Below are 12,598 nucleotides of genomic sequence, written 5' to 3'. Positions count from 1 at the left end.
TTTTTACGTGAAAATAAAAATTAAAAAAAAAAAAAAAAAAAAACACCTTCTCACACCTTTAGGTGGATAACAGAAATACAAAGCAAGTCTAAGAGTCAACCTAAACAGGTTCTTTATAGTAAATGTTGGCAGAATTAATCAACATAGTACTTGCTACTGCATTGCTCTGTCAGACATTTGAGGATAAAGCTATCTTTGAACTTCAAGAACTTCAGTGGACAAACGTGTACGGAAGGGTAGGGTGTTTTGTTTTGTCCTTATTTATCCTATTTGTTCAAATAATTAAAAGGCTGTAAAACATTCTTGCTTTTACCTGACTGACAAGTTTGTGATCTACGTTTCCCATGCAGCAGTCAGGCTGCAGAGACCTGACAGAAAACTCAAGACCATTAAGGGGTTTTGCCAAATAAATACAGAAATTCAAGTCACAAGAAGTTCTGTGAAGAGCAATGCATTTGTCATTTAGGCACATCATAACCCTCCTGTGGGGGATGTGTGTAATACACATCAACGTGACATGCCTAAACAATAAAACACAGCTCTTCACTGAACGAATATACTCTTACTGTCACCTTCGTAAGCTGCAGTCACTTCATATTGCTATGATGAAAGAAAGCAGAAAATTAGTATGGCAGAAATGGAAAAAATATCCATGTTTTTACAAGCCAAAAAGGGAAAGTTAACTAATCCTTGGGAGTGGAACCAAGCTTCTTTATTTCACCCTCATTTCTTTCCTTTTGTTTTCTCATTCTAATTCTGTGCTTTGATTTCTCAGTACATGTATTCTGTGTTTGTTTCCCTCCCAAATTCTTTGACTTACCCAATGTCTATTTTTTAAAAGCAGCACACCTGAACTTGGATTAGAAGATGAGAAGACCCACTAGTCACATTCTGTCATCTCACAGTTGGAATATATCACATTTAAAAACAAGCTTTGTGAACATGCAAAGTAAAAAGATACAAAGCAATCTGCTCCTATTTCAAGACTTCCTCCTAATTCACAAAGCTTACATTTCTGCAACAGTTACTTGGAAATTACCATACTCTAATGCTGTTATCCTCAAGTATTGCATTTTTTTACTCTCTTGTAAACATTTCTCTTTTATAAAATATAATCATTTGAATAGATGCGTTCTCCATTACATTAAACAAAAAATTACTTTCTACAATCCTACATGCAGAAAACATATTTTAAAACAAGCCTTCATGCTGAGTACTTTTGATGAGCAGCACAAAAGGGCTAAGCTAGCCTAAAACCTATGAGAACCTAGGCTCTCACTTGCACAGAACCTGTGTTTTCATTGTAACTGATATATGCGGATATCCTCAGTCTGCAGCGGTGCTGATTATGAGGCTGCAACACTATTATTGTTAATTTAAAGGAAAGCTGCTCATCAGATAAACAGGTATTTGCCATCATGCCATAGCGTTTAATAGCATGTGTTTTGATACCAATATCAATACAAATAGCTGACTAGGTCTTCCACTTTTTCAGTAAAGTGACAGAAAATCTAAGCTTTTTTTTTCCCATTTGCAGTTTTTCCAATGAAAGGATGTTGTTTAACCTAAAACTGAAAAGCTAGGTAATCCATATACTCAAAAAATTGTGGGTAGAAAAAAAATAAAAATTCTACCAACATTTCCAAAGCTGTAAGACTGCAACTTACTACACTTAACCACAGAATTCCTATAAAGTGAATAGTAACACAGGGCTATTAATACCACTTCCAATTTCATGCTTAATTTATGAAATCCTGATGTAAATCTCTTTGTTGTCAGTGGGTCAGAAATTCAAGAGAAATAGTGCTATTCTTTTTTTTCTCCCTCCCTTCAAATTAAGTGAAGAATATCTTTGGTATGCAGATCAAGGGAGTATGTTAAAATTTTACAACACTGTCTTCTTACTATCTTCTCACAATTCCAATGGATCTGTCTGTGAGGAAGGGCCTCAGTACATGATAACATTGCAAAGGTAAAAGCAATACAACAGCAATTGTGGAAGACTCCACACCAAGAATAATTAAAGCATTAAAAAAAAAATTATTAATACAATAAAGAGCTTACATACAGACACACAGGTATATTTTGGTGCTTGGTCTCAAATCAGAATTCACGATCTTGAGAAGAGTTGCCACATGACCTACACAGGGCTCAAGAATGGATCAAACAACCTTAATTCAGCAGGAGAAGAGTAGAATTGTTGAAAGCTAGTCTAGACAGAAGTTTTATAGACAGTAGTGTAACTCTAAATATCTTTTCCAGGTCTGATGGAAAGCATTTTTATTCATCATAGATCTCTAATCCTAGGATCTAGATCCTAGATCCTTCTCCTAAGAAAGGCATGGATTCTTTAAACAGCTAAGCAGTACCTGTTCTACTCTTTTAGAGCATACCTTAAAAAAAACCTATATCTATTGTTCATGTAAGAGCCTAGCAGATGCCTAAGAAATACACAGCACAGGTTTGATTCCCTCCTCAGGATGAGGGACCTCAAATTCTGATCTACTGTCCCATAAAACACTTAATCAGCAAGCTGCAAACTATTCTACTGTATTTGGCTGAAGTCACACTATCGTAAGGAAAATAATTCAAGACTTCTTGGGACAGACAAAATGATCACATGAGAGAATACAGCTCTGTGTCTCACTTATGCATCTTATATTTGTCATTAGCCATAGAAACTTTACTAGAAGCCAGAAGAAAAACAAGACATTCTTCTTGCCAGAACAATGCTTTACTAAGTGAAATATAAAAACACCACTCGTTCCCGTGATGGAATAAACACCATAACACGTGCCTTGAAATCTGAACTGTTCTTTCCAGCCTTCCAGCTGATAACCCTGATACATTATAACCTCACTTAGGGAGTACACAGCAACTGGTAAATTGGAAAACTTAATGTCTAATGAAAATGAAAGTATAAGGCCTTCAAAATTAAACTAGGTATAGAGTTCTCCAAGAAAAAATCATAGACGCTGCAGGAAGTTCATTTAAAAATCTTCTCCAATTAAGTGTTCTCACCTCAGGTAATTAGATGATAACCTGAGAAGTAGTAAAGATGTCCAAGGAGTAATCAAACAACTACCACACTACCAATATCATTATCTAAAAATAATTAGTAGTTGGTGATTGTAGCCTGCTGGCACTAGGAAGCCGATTAACATTCCTCAGAAACAAACAGGTGTGCGGGGAGGAGGGTGTTATTCACATTTTGCTTTGTCCTCAAATAGCAGAAAGGCAGGTAAATAATCAACTATTTATACCTGTGCACATGGCGGCTCAGTTTGTTTCATTAATCTATAAAACACAGTGATATTGGATGTGCTTCAGGCATTTTCATTGACTGACATACCTTGAGTTTTGAATTTTTTTGACAAGTCAGAAGAAGTAGAAATCCTAAAGCACAATTAATTTTTTATTGCTCTTATTCAATTAAATAAATGCTGAATTAAATTGTCAAGACAGATTTCACTGGTACGCTAGAACAGCATTTTCATTTTTCTTCATGAATTCAGTTTGTGGCTAAATACTCTGATGATTAGCATAATTACCTTAAATAGTACTGGGTGTATTTAGGCAACAGGGATTGACCAATTACTGGGTATTCTACAGACAACAGTTCTTTTTTTTATTTCCCTAATAATGCTCCATGTAACCATTTTCCACCCCTTTTAACCTGTTGAATGGGTTCATCTAAAAATCCCAAATTAAAGTTTAGATCAAACTTCAAATTCAGATGGAAAAATAAAAACAAAACAAACAAACAAAAAAAACCTACAGCATGACATAACTGTCAGCAAGCTCTTAGTGGACACAGTAAGAGCAAGATATGCAAGTAATCTTTCAAAAATTTAGATGTGTGCATTGGAAAATGTTCTTTTTACTACTATCCAGTCACCTTGTAAAACGTGTGTTGTTATAAACAGTTTATGCCCAATGCAAATTCCCAGCATAGCAAAGGATCAGACGAGCAAGAAGACGTAAAGTTTTACTGGTAATCAGTATTGCTCTCTAAATGATGAGAAATACACGTCTGTGCATGTGTATTAATATACACAGCTACACACAGGGAAAATATACAGAGAAAATATCTGTAGGCTCTTCAGCAAGCAAAGCAGATTAATTTTGTTGTTGTTAATATTCTGAAGCACTACATTTAATCCGTGTGGCAGCTGGGTGAATTCAGTGCTCAATGGCACGCTGTAAGAAGTGCACTACTGGCCTCTGGTGGATGCAGGTCTTCAGCGCTATCACTGAAATTTAAAGAATCTTGGCAGCCTTAAGAATAAATGTTTTCCTTTATTTGTAATAAGAGAACACAAGATTAATTCCCTGCTTTTATGAACAAGCAAATAGAAAAATACATTTTACGGAGTCCTAAGTACACAAAGGTGTGTGACGTTAGCATTACAAAGTAATACTTGTTTAGACAAAAAATGTCTTAAAGCAAGGAATAACTTGATACCAAGTGAAGGACAAGTAGTGTGCCACATCTAAATTTAAAAACTCTATTTGTGCTATTCCTTAAAAATAAGTACTAGAAATTTTAACAACAATACAACAGTTTAACAACAATAAACTGGACTACGTTCATTAAAGTACAACAAATGAAAATGCCAAAGTTTATACTAGGCTTTGAATTTTAATGCAGTTATTTTGTTTCATAAGGCTGTATTTTGAATGCTCAGACTCAAAAGAAACACTCACAACTCATATAGAGCAACTGAAAAAACTGCACAGGTCCTTCTGATTATCTACAGTAATAATGTAACCAGAATGATACCTTTTATCTAAATACATGTCTGAATGTTACAGTATTTTACAGTTGAAAACAGAGTGTATGCATTCTCTGATTCCAACTGAGATTACGAAAATATCACGTGGCAAAATAAAGTATGAATGGACTTTTAACTTCCCCCCCCCAAACACACACAAAAAGGTATTTCCCACCTGCTACCCCTTGCAGCCAAAAACATAAAATACTGTTAACAGACACTGTGAACATAGAAGCAACATCCAATATTTGATATTAGGACAAAAGAGGATTATGAAGATGACCTGCAATTCTGCTATAAAAGGTATGAATGATCTACTGGATCCAAAGGAGGTGTTCTCAGTTTTTACACCCCAAGTGGTTATTCTGAAATTTTAGAAGTACACAGTCCCAAATGTATGGCTAAATTTCACCCTTCCATGCTTTTAGACCAATCTGTCTTTGCCAGAGCCCTATCAAAACCAGCAATTTGTGTGTCTGTGTGTTGCAGGAAGCACGGTCGAAAGCACGACAGACACACAGTAGAGTCAGATCATGCTCCATTTTATTGCCCGAATAGCCTAACTTTTATAGAGAACTTAACAGGGGTGGACAGTGTTTCACACAAGATTATTGGTCAAAAGCACTCAGACAAACAACTGCAAGAAAACAACCCCACCTGCAAGAAAACAACCCCCTTGTGATTAGCAGTCACATAGACCTTGTCCTTGAAGCCAGCTACTGGTAACAATATTTTTCTGAGTTCCTCAATTGGGCGATGTAGGAACACTCATGGGAACTTCTCATAGTTGCCCTGGTAGCTTGGTTTGCTCAGCTACAGCAAGCCATGGGATTTTTGCTGTTTCAAGAAATCCCTCAACAATTCCCCCTTCTTCTTTTGAGCAAACCAAGCCCGACACAGCAGTTTTACAAGTGACTCTTTAGCTATACTTACAACACACAACGATGATTACCACCACCATAAACCAAATCCTTAATCCCCTTGTGACTAAACCCAGCAACCATCTACACCTTGTTTCAAACAAGTCAGTGAACCATTGATTGAAAGGATTGATACCATACTGAATCTTTCTCATATGCTCTTTCAGGAAAGTAATGGATTTGTGAATTGACTCATTATGATCAGAAAGGTTTAAACAGTACATTCCCTTAAAGTCCTCACACCCATTTCTTTGAGCCAAAAGCAAGATGTCAATAGCAGCTTGATCCTGTAAAAGCAGATGTCGCAGACTATTTTGATCTGGTAACATCTCCTCAAGTATCTCTGTCGTGGCATAGGCTTGCCTCTTGGCCCAGCATACCAATTTTTCTAAGTTGTTACGTGCGGCCGCAGATGCCACTCCAGGCACTGAAATTGCTAATGCCGCTCTAGCTGCAACCCCACACAATTCAACATTATCATTGCAATCCGATGCAAGCAATGCCCATTTATGTCTGGTGATCTCACGCAACTGTAATAAGCTAGGAGCAAATACAATGAGTTTATCTAAGTAACATGGACATCTGATAGCATTTGCAGGGATACCTTGCCAGGCCCCATCCCCACAAATCAGAAGCACATCAGGAGGTAAGGCCAAAGCTGCACAATTGTTCCAAACACTGTAGTTGTTACCCCTTGTCTCCATGCTACAAACCCCTAAACCCTGCTTAGCAGCGTCATTGTAATCACAGGTGTTATTTGTGTTTTTGTACCAGTATGGCCCTTTCCCGGTTCCTGTAGCAGGATTCACCTGATAGCCACGGCTACGTTCACATTTGTAGCCACCTTTCAGGTTGATACAGATTTGACTACAGATACCAGGGTTTTGACATTCATCAGTATCTCCACAGTTTCTCTTGTCTACAAACTCAAACCCAGCTGGACAGTCACATTCATGTATGTTGCATTCCTTCAGGGGCTCATCACCCCAGTCCTTGCAGTCTCTCTGCTGGTTACACACTTTGTTGATATCTATGCATTCTCCACTTCTGCACTTGAATTTGCCAGGTCCTGAGCACTGAATAACATCGTTACAGTTTGCTTCATCAGTGCCATCCAGACAGTCTCTCACACCACTGCACTGCCTACTCCCATGGACACAGTTCCCATCTTCACATCTGAACTGGTCTGGCCTGCAGGTCTGAGAAGGGCAGTTAATTTCATCACTTCCATCCTTGCAATCAGGATCTCTGTTACAGTCTTTTTCACCATCACATTTCCAGGACACCAGGATACACTGGGTTGACTGAGGACCACAGCTGATTTCATTTACCTGGCATGTTCTCATATAACACAGATCAGCACTCTCATCAGACCCATTTTCACAGTCCGGATCCCCATCACACTGCCATCTGTTTGGCACACACTGACCACTGTTGCACACAAAGTCAGATTCAGCACACGTCTTCTTCACACAAGCACTCTCATCACTGCCGTCTGAGCAGTCTTCACATTTTGCTCTAGCACTGTCGGCAGCAGTGCACAGGCAGGTGAGGGCGAGCAGCAGGCAGAGCGCCCCACAGCGCGGCAGTGCCTGCCGCCGCCCTGCACCTATGTCACTTATACTACTCCTATTACCCGTGCCGTCAGTGTCAGTGGCATCCTCCTGGTACCGTTTCTGTCTTTGCCGCCCCTTACTCTCCCCCTTTTCTTTTTGCCACTGACCATTCACCACAAATGGATGAGACACATGATTACTAGTTAGGAAAGAGAGTGTAACGTCTGCTATACGGCTGCAGGCAGTGCCAGCTGCAATCCTAGAAGCTGTTTGTGAACGAGCCTGCCGGTGGTCATTTGGCAGTGTAATCTGCGTCTCTGCACTCCTGCCCCGCAATAGAGCTAAATCGTCATTAATAGTCCGTAGACTGAGGCAACCCCACGGAATGTTATCCAGAAACATAGTTATAACACCGATCTGGGGACGAAGAGTCTTTTTTGCATTGCAAGATAAACCTCTTATAAAAAGAATGCCAGAGAGAAGCAGCACAGCCGCCGCTGCCTCCATGGTCACGTCAGACAGGCTGCAGGGTCCTGATGTCCGCCCCTCTGCTCTGTGCCGACTCGCCACACGCTGAGGGTCGGCTGCCGTTGTCCGCTGATGCCTCTGGTCTCCCGTAGCAGCTCGATCTCGGATGTCCCGCATCGCACCGTGATCACGTCCATTTCCCGCGGCCCTCCGCAATTCCACGTCCCGCCGCGACTCTATTTCCCACCGTGTTCCGCGTCTCTCAGCGGGAGTACCGCGTCTCACCGTGAGGCCTGTGTACCGTGTGTCCGGGCCGGTGTCCGCTCTGCTCAAGCGCCGCTCGGATGGGCGCTCCGAAGTCCCGACGGCGCGGCGAGATCGCGGCGCCGCTGGTCTCCTGGTCTACCTGCGTTCAGATGTGCCGGCGCCGCTGGTGTCCCGCTGCGCTGCGATGTTTGCCCCGGCGCCGCTGCGATGTCCGTGCTCGGCTGCGATGTCTGCTCCGGTGCTGCGATGTCCTGCTCCGGTGCGATGTCTGTGCAGGTCCTGGTCAGGTCTCAGCCTGTTCGGGCGCCATATGTTGCAGGAAGCACGGCCGAAAGCACGACAGACACACAGTAGGGTCAGATCATGCTCCATTTTATTGCCCGAATAGCCTAACTTTTATAGAGAACTTAACAGGGGCGGACAGTGTTTCACACAAGATTATTGGTCAAAAGCACTCAGACAAACAACTGCAAGAAAACAACCCCACCTGCAAGAAAACAACCCCCTTGTGATTAGCAGTCACGTAGACCTTGTTTTTGGTGTCAGCTGCTGGCAGCAATATTTTTCTGCACTCCTCAGTTGGGCGATGTGGGAACACTGTCATAGGAGCTTCTCACCGTTATCCTGGTATCTTGGTTTGCTCAGCTGCAGCAAGCCATAGGATTTTTGCTGTTTCAAGAAATCCCTCAACAGACACTCACTCCTCCTACCTAGAGATCAGAGAGAGAAAGAGAGGAGAGATTTGCTGACAAAGGGTCCAAGACACACTGGTAACAAATTTGTCCTCTGAATTGCAACATCTTGCAGAAAAACATGGAATGACAGCTTCATACACCACAACACACAAAATGATTCAGTCTTTAATAGGTGGAGGATTCTCAGATCATCCAGCCATATCTCCTGCCTGACAAAGGCTGTGCCACACACAGGTGCTGAGGGAGCTAAGTGTTAGGTGCACAATGGATACAAAGCACATAAGAGACAAAGTCTGCTTTAAGGTGACTGAAAAACTTCCAGTATGTGGGTATGAGTATGGTGGAGGGAGGGTCTGCACACAGATTTTTGCAAGGTCTTGGAAGAATGTAATGTGTGTGATTTCTGGTCACTGAGAAAATTAGCTAACACAGCATTCTGGATATTTATTATTTTGTTTTAAGTCCCAAAGGCAAGGGCTTTGAAAATGTGCATCTAACGCAGCTTGATTAGAAAAGAAATAATCTAATTATATTGTAGATTCTTTTTATTACTACATTCCAACTGTCTCATTGTAGCACCTTAGAAAACCAGTATTTCCATGTCCCTTAGAAACTGCAAGTACTGTAGCCATTAGCTATATACTGTGGGAATCTAGGCTTTTTTTTTTTTTTTTTTTTTTTCTTTCCAGCTGTTCATAGGAGTAACTAACATCACAGTTCTGCAAATAACCATTCTGACAACTTGATGATTTAGGGCCAGCCCTGCTGTCCTCACTCAGGCGGGTACACAGACAGCTTCACAGACAGTGCTGTCATTTTGCATGCAACAAAAGAGATTTTAGGTTTTTAATATATTCTGCAAAGTGGTGATTTAACACAGCCTATAAATTTAAGTATGACTTCCACTGGAAGAGACTCCCCAACAAATTATCCCAACAAATTGTTTCCTGGGATATATTAAATCTTCTCTCTCTCATTAAGCAATTAACAATTCCCGTAAACAGAGAAGCATTCACAAGTGCCTTTGAAGAGACGGTAATAAACTATGTATGAACTATTGTTTCCTACAAAAAACTCTTTTCCCAGTAGCCAATCTAACCGACACTGATGATCCAATAAAAGGTCCCATGCTTTGTCTGAATGCTTTCCAATGTGCAGTGACTTGCCAATAGATGCTACTGCTTTCTACATCACAAGTGCTTCAGAACTGCTCTTCTGTGTACTATAACTACCAAACACCAAAATTACCTACTTCCAAATATTCCTCTGTAGTGACACATTTAGACCAGTTAAGTCAGTACACCCAATTCCAGCTATTTGCTATTAAGCAAATACACACATAGCTGTTTAGAGTCTTACTAAAGACTAATTGGGCAAGAGCCCAGGACAGATGTGAGGATTCAGTCTCTAATGATATTAAACAATTATAAGATCCTGACCATGCACTATAGCAATTTGGATTAGCACTCATTTACAGTTTTCAAAGTGCTACCTTATAATGCTGACCATTTTGGTGCAGCTGCAATTCCACAGAAATACTGAAGTTAATTTTGTGTTTTTATAATGAAACATCTACACTTACCATAAAATAAATGATAGAAATGATACCAGTGTCTCCACCCCAGAGTCAAAAGACTGGATATAATAAGTAAGGGAAATAATTAAATAAAAGCTTTTTATCTTTTTGCCAAAATTCAGACTGCAGCTGGGGAAAGTTCTCTGGTCATCTTCTCTGAAAACAGAATTTTGGCCAGGAAAATAAAAGTTCACACTGAGGCATGTTCTCCTTTTAGTTACACTGCTACTAATTTTGTCTCTTTTTTATTGACTCCTAGCATTTTGGATTCTGATCATTTGGACTTTTCTAAAGTGTTTTGGAAACCTGACCTGTCAGTGCTTGTCAACCATTCCATTTAACTTTAGTCATGGTTGGCAGCTGGTCAACGTCTGTATGGCTACTACGTCATCCATATGATGCATGTTAAATGACTGTTAAATAAATCATTTTTCCTTCCCATTCCAATAAAATGTTTGGCTTGGTTTTCTCATCTGATCATCTTGAAACAATGGTACCACAATGCCTGACCTTGCAGTTGCTTTACCATCCAGTGGGCAGATGTCACGTAAGAAGAATGTGAAGAATGTCACATTTAAAGCAAGCATGGCTTGTATGCCCAGTACACTTCCCATTCTCTCACAAGAAACTTCAGAGCACAACATAGGATGCATTAATGAATTCCTAACAATCAATGTTTGGAACGGAAAGCATCCCTGTCATGGAAGATGAAGCATAGGGTGGAACGTTTTCAAGAACTCTCACGTGACTTACAACTCTAATAAGTTAACTGGTAGTGCCCCTCTCATCTGAGGATTTCAAAGCTCATTGCAGATTAAATGCCTTTGAGTACATCATTAGTCTTTCCATTTGGCAAAGAATTTAAATGGCTTCCCCCTGCTCCCATGGTACAGCAAACCACTAGCACCAATAGCCAGGGGAAATTTTTCAGAGGCAGAAATGGCTGTTAAGTGTCCAAGTGTCGTTTGTGCATCTGAGTATCTTCACCATTAATACTCATCACTTACTTATAAAAGTGCTCTAAAGTGCTGCCTAAATAATCTATTAGTCTTTATAACATCCCCATGAAATAGGTAACTAATTTATCTCCACTGCACAATGAGTAAAATGAGGCACAGAGAAGTTAAGTACTTTGTTCAGACCATTCAGCAATATATGAACTAATCCAGAGTAAGAACTGAATAGATCATGATTTTTCACATATACATTCAGTTTGCACCATCATAAAGACCCTAGTCTATTTTTTTTTTAATATTTCCTACAATATATTGATGCTGAGTTTTGTCTACAAGCAATGAGCAAGGAGTTTTTAGAAAATGTCAGATAATTCATGTGACTATTGAAATAAATGCATGACACACTATGCATACAGAAATATAAATAAAATTATACTTTGCTAAGTTAAGAAACTGAGGAGCTCATCTAAATGTATTTTAATAAAGAAATGTGAAGCCAAATGGAGTGACTTCGTAATTCAATATTAATGGGAATTACAATCAGAAAGGATTAGAGCACTAAAATTTGGCAATTCTTACCCTGAGCACCTGTATATAACTGACTGCACAGGCCTGCTGGCTGTGGTATTTCAGCAAGAAATCCAGAACTGGGGAGTTCCAAAACCTTCCAGGGATTACAACAGTGCATTGTTCATTGAATTGTCTCCTCTCAAGGAGCTCTGTCTCAGGTGAAATGCTTCTAATACACATTATTGTAAAAGCACTTACAATATGCCCACTGATATACAAATGTATGAGGATTCATGATCCTTGCTCTGGAGAATTTACTGGGTGAAAGACATGAAAACAGAGAGGGAAAGATTGCCGCATGCACAAAGAATGTGCTGGTGCAGGGGCAGGTGTGTTCTTTGCAAGCAGGCAGACACAGGCATACATAGAAGATATCATTTGGGCAATGAAACAGAAACAGAAGGACATATCCAGCCAGGATTGTAACAAAGACAGAAATGGCATATGAACCTTTGGGAAGATGTTTCGTGTTTGAAAGAAAGCAATGGTGACCAGAGTAGCCTGTCAAGATCTGTATCAAATGGAAATAGTGATTGGTCTACTGAATGCAAGCAGGAACAGCAGAGAAAAAACTGACAGCACCAGCCTGACAGTCTAGAAGTATTTGTAATGCATGAACCTTTACTCTGAGAAATCTAGGCTCAAATAGAAAGACACTACCTAGTATTAAACTACCTAGTATTAAACTAACACAAGCAATTCAGGCACCTGTAGGATAAAGAGAAAATGCTCAGCGCAAGCCCTTTGAAGAAAAGGGTTACTTATGTCTGCTGAAATAGGATGACAAGACAGACAGTGAAGTGAAAGAGAAGGTT

At 40.0% G+C, this 12,598-nt stretch overlaps 1 protein-coding gene across 5 annotated transcripts in view; it reads right to left on the bottom strand.

Moving 5' to 3' along the window:
• LOC140002678 (uncharacterized) overlaps window positions 1-12,598 on the bottom strand; it is a 55,919-nt gene that overhangs the window by 14,332 nt on the left and 28,989 nt on the right. For 3 of the 5 annotated variants that reach the window (XM_072039415.1, XM_072039417.1, XM_072039416.1), the window contains exon 3: window positions 5,302-8,696. The exons of the other annotated variants lie outside the window; for them this stretch is intronic. In XM_072039415.1, the coding sequence (XP_071895516.1) occupies window positions 5,695-7,896 (2,202 nt within the window). In that variant the 5' untranslated portion in view covers window positions 7,897-8,696 and the 3' untranslated portion in view covers window positions 5,302-5,694. Of the gene's footprint in view, window positions 1-5,301; window positions 8,697-12,598 lie in introns of those variants that run through there. 5 annotated transcript variants of the gene reach the window in all.

Source organism: Anas platyrhynchos, chromosome 5, assembly GCF_047663525.1.
Source record: "Anas platyrhynchos isolate ZD024472 breed Pekin duck chromosome 5, IASCAAS_PekinDuck_T2T, whole genome shotgun sequence".
Classification (NCBI taxonomy): Eukaryota; Metazoa; Chordata; class Aves; order Anseriformes; family Anatidae; genus Anas; species Anas platyrhynchos.
This window is presented reverse-complemented; position numbering and strand designations above follow the sequence as displayed.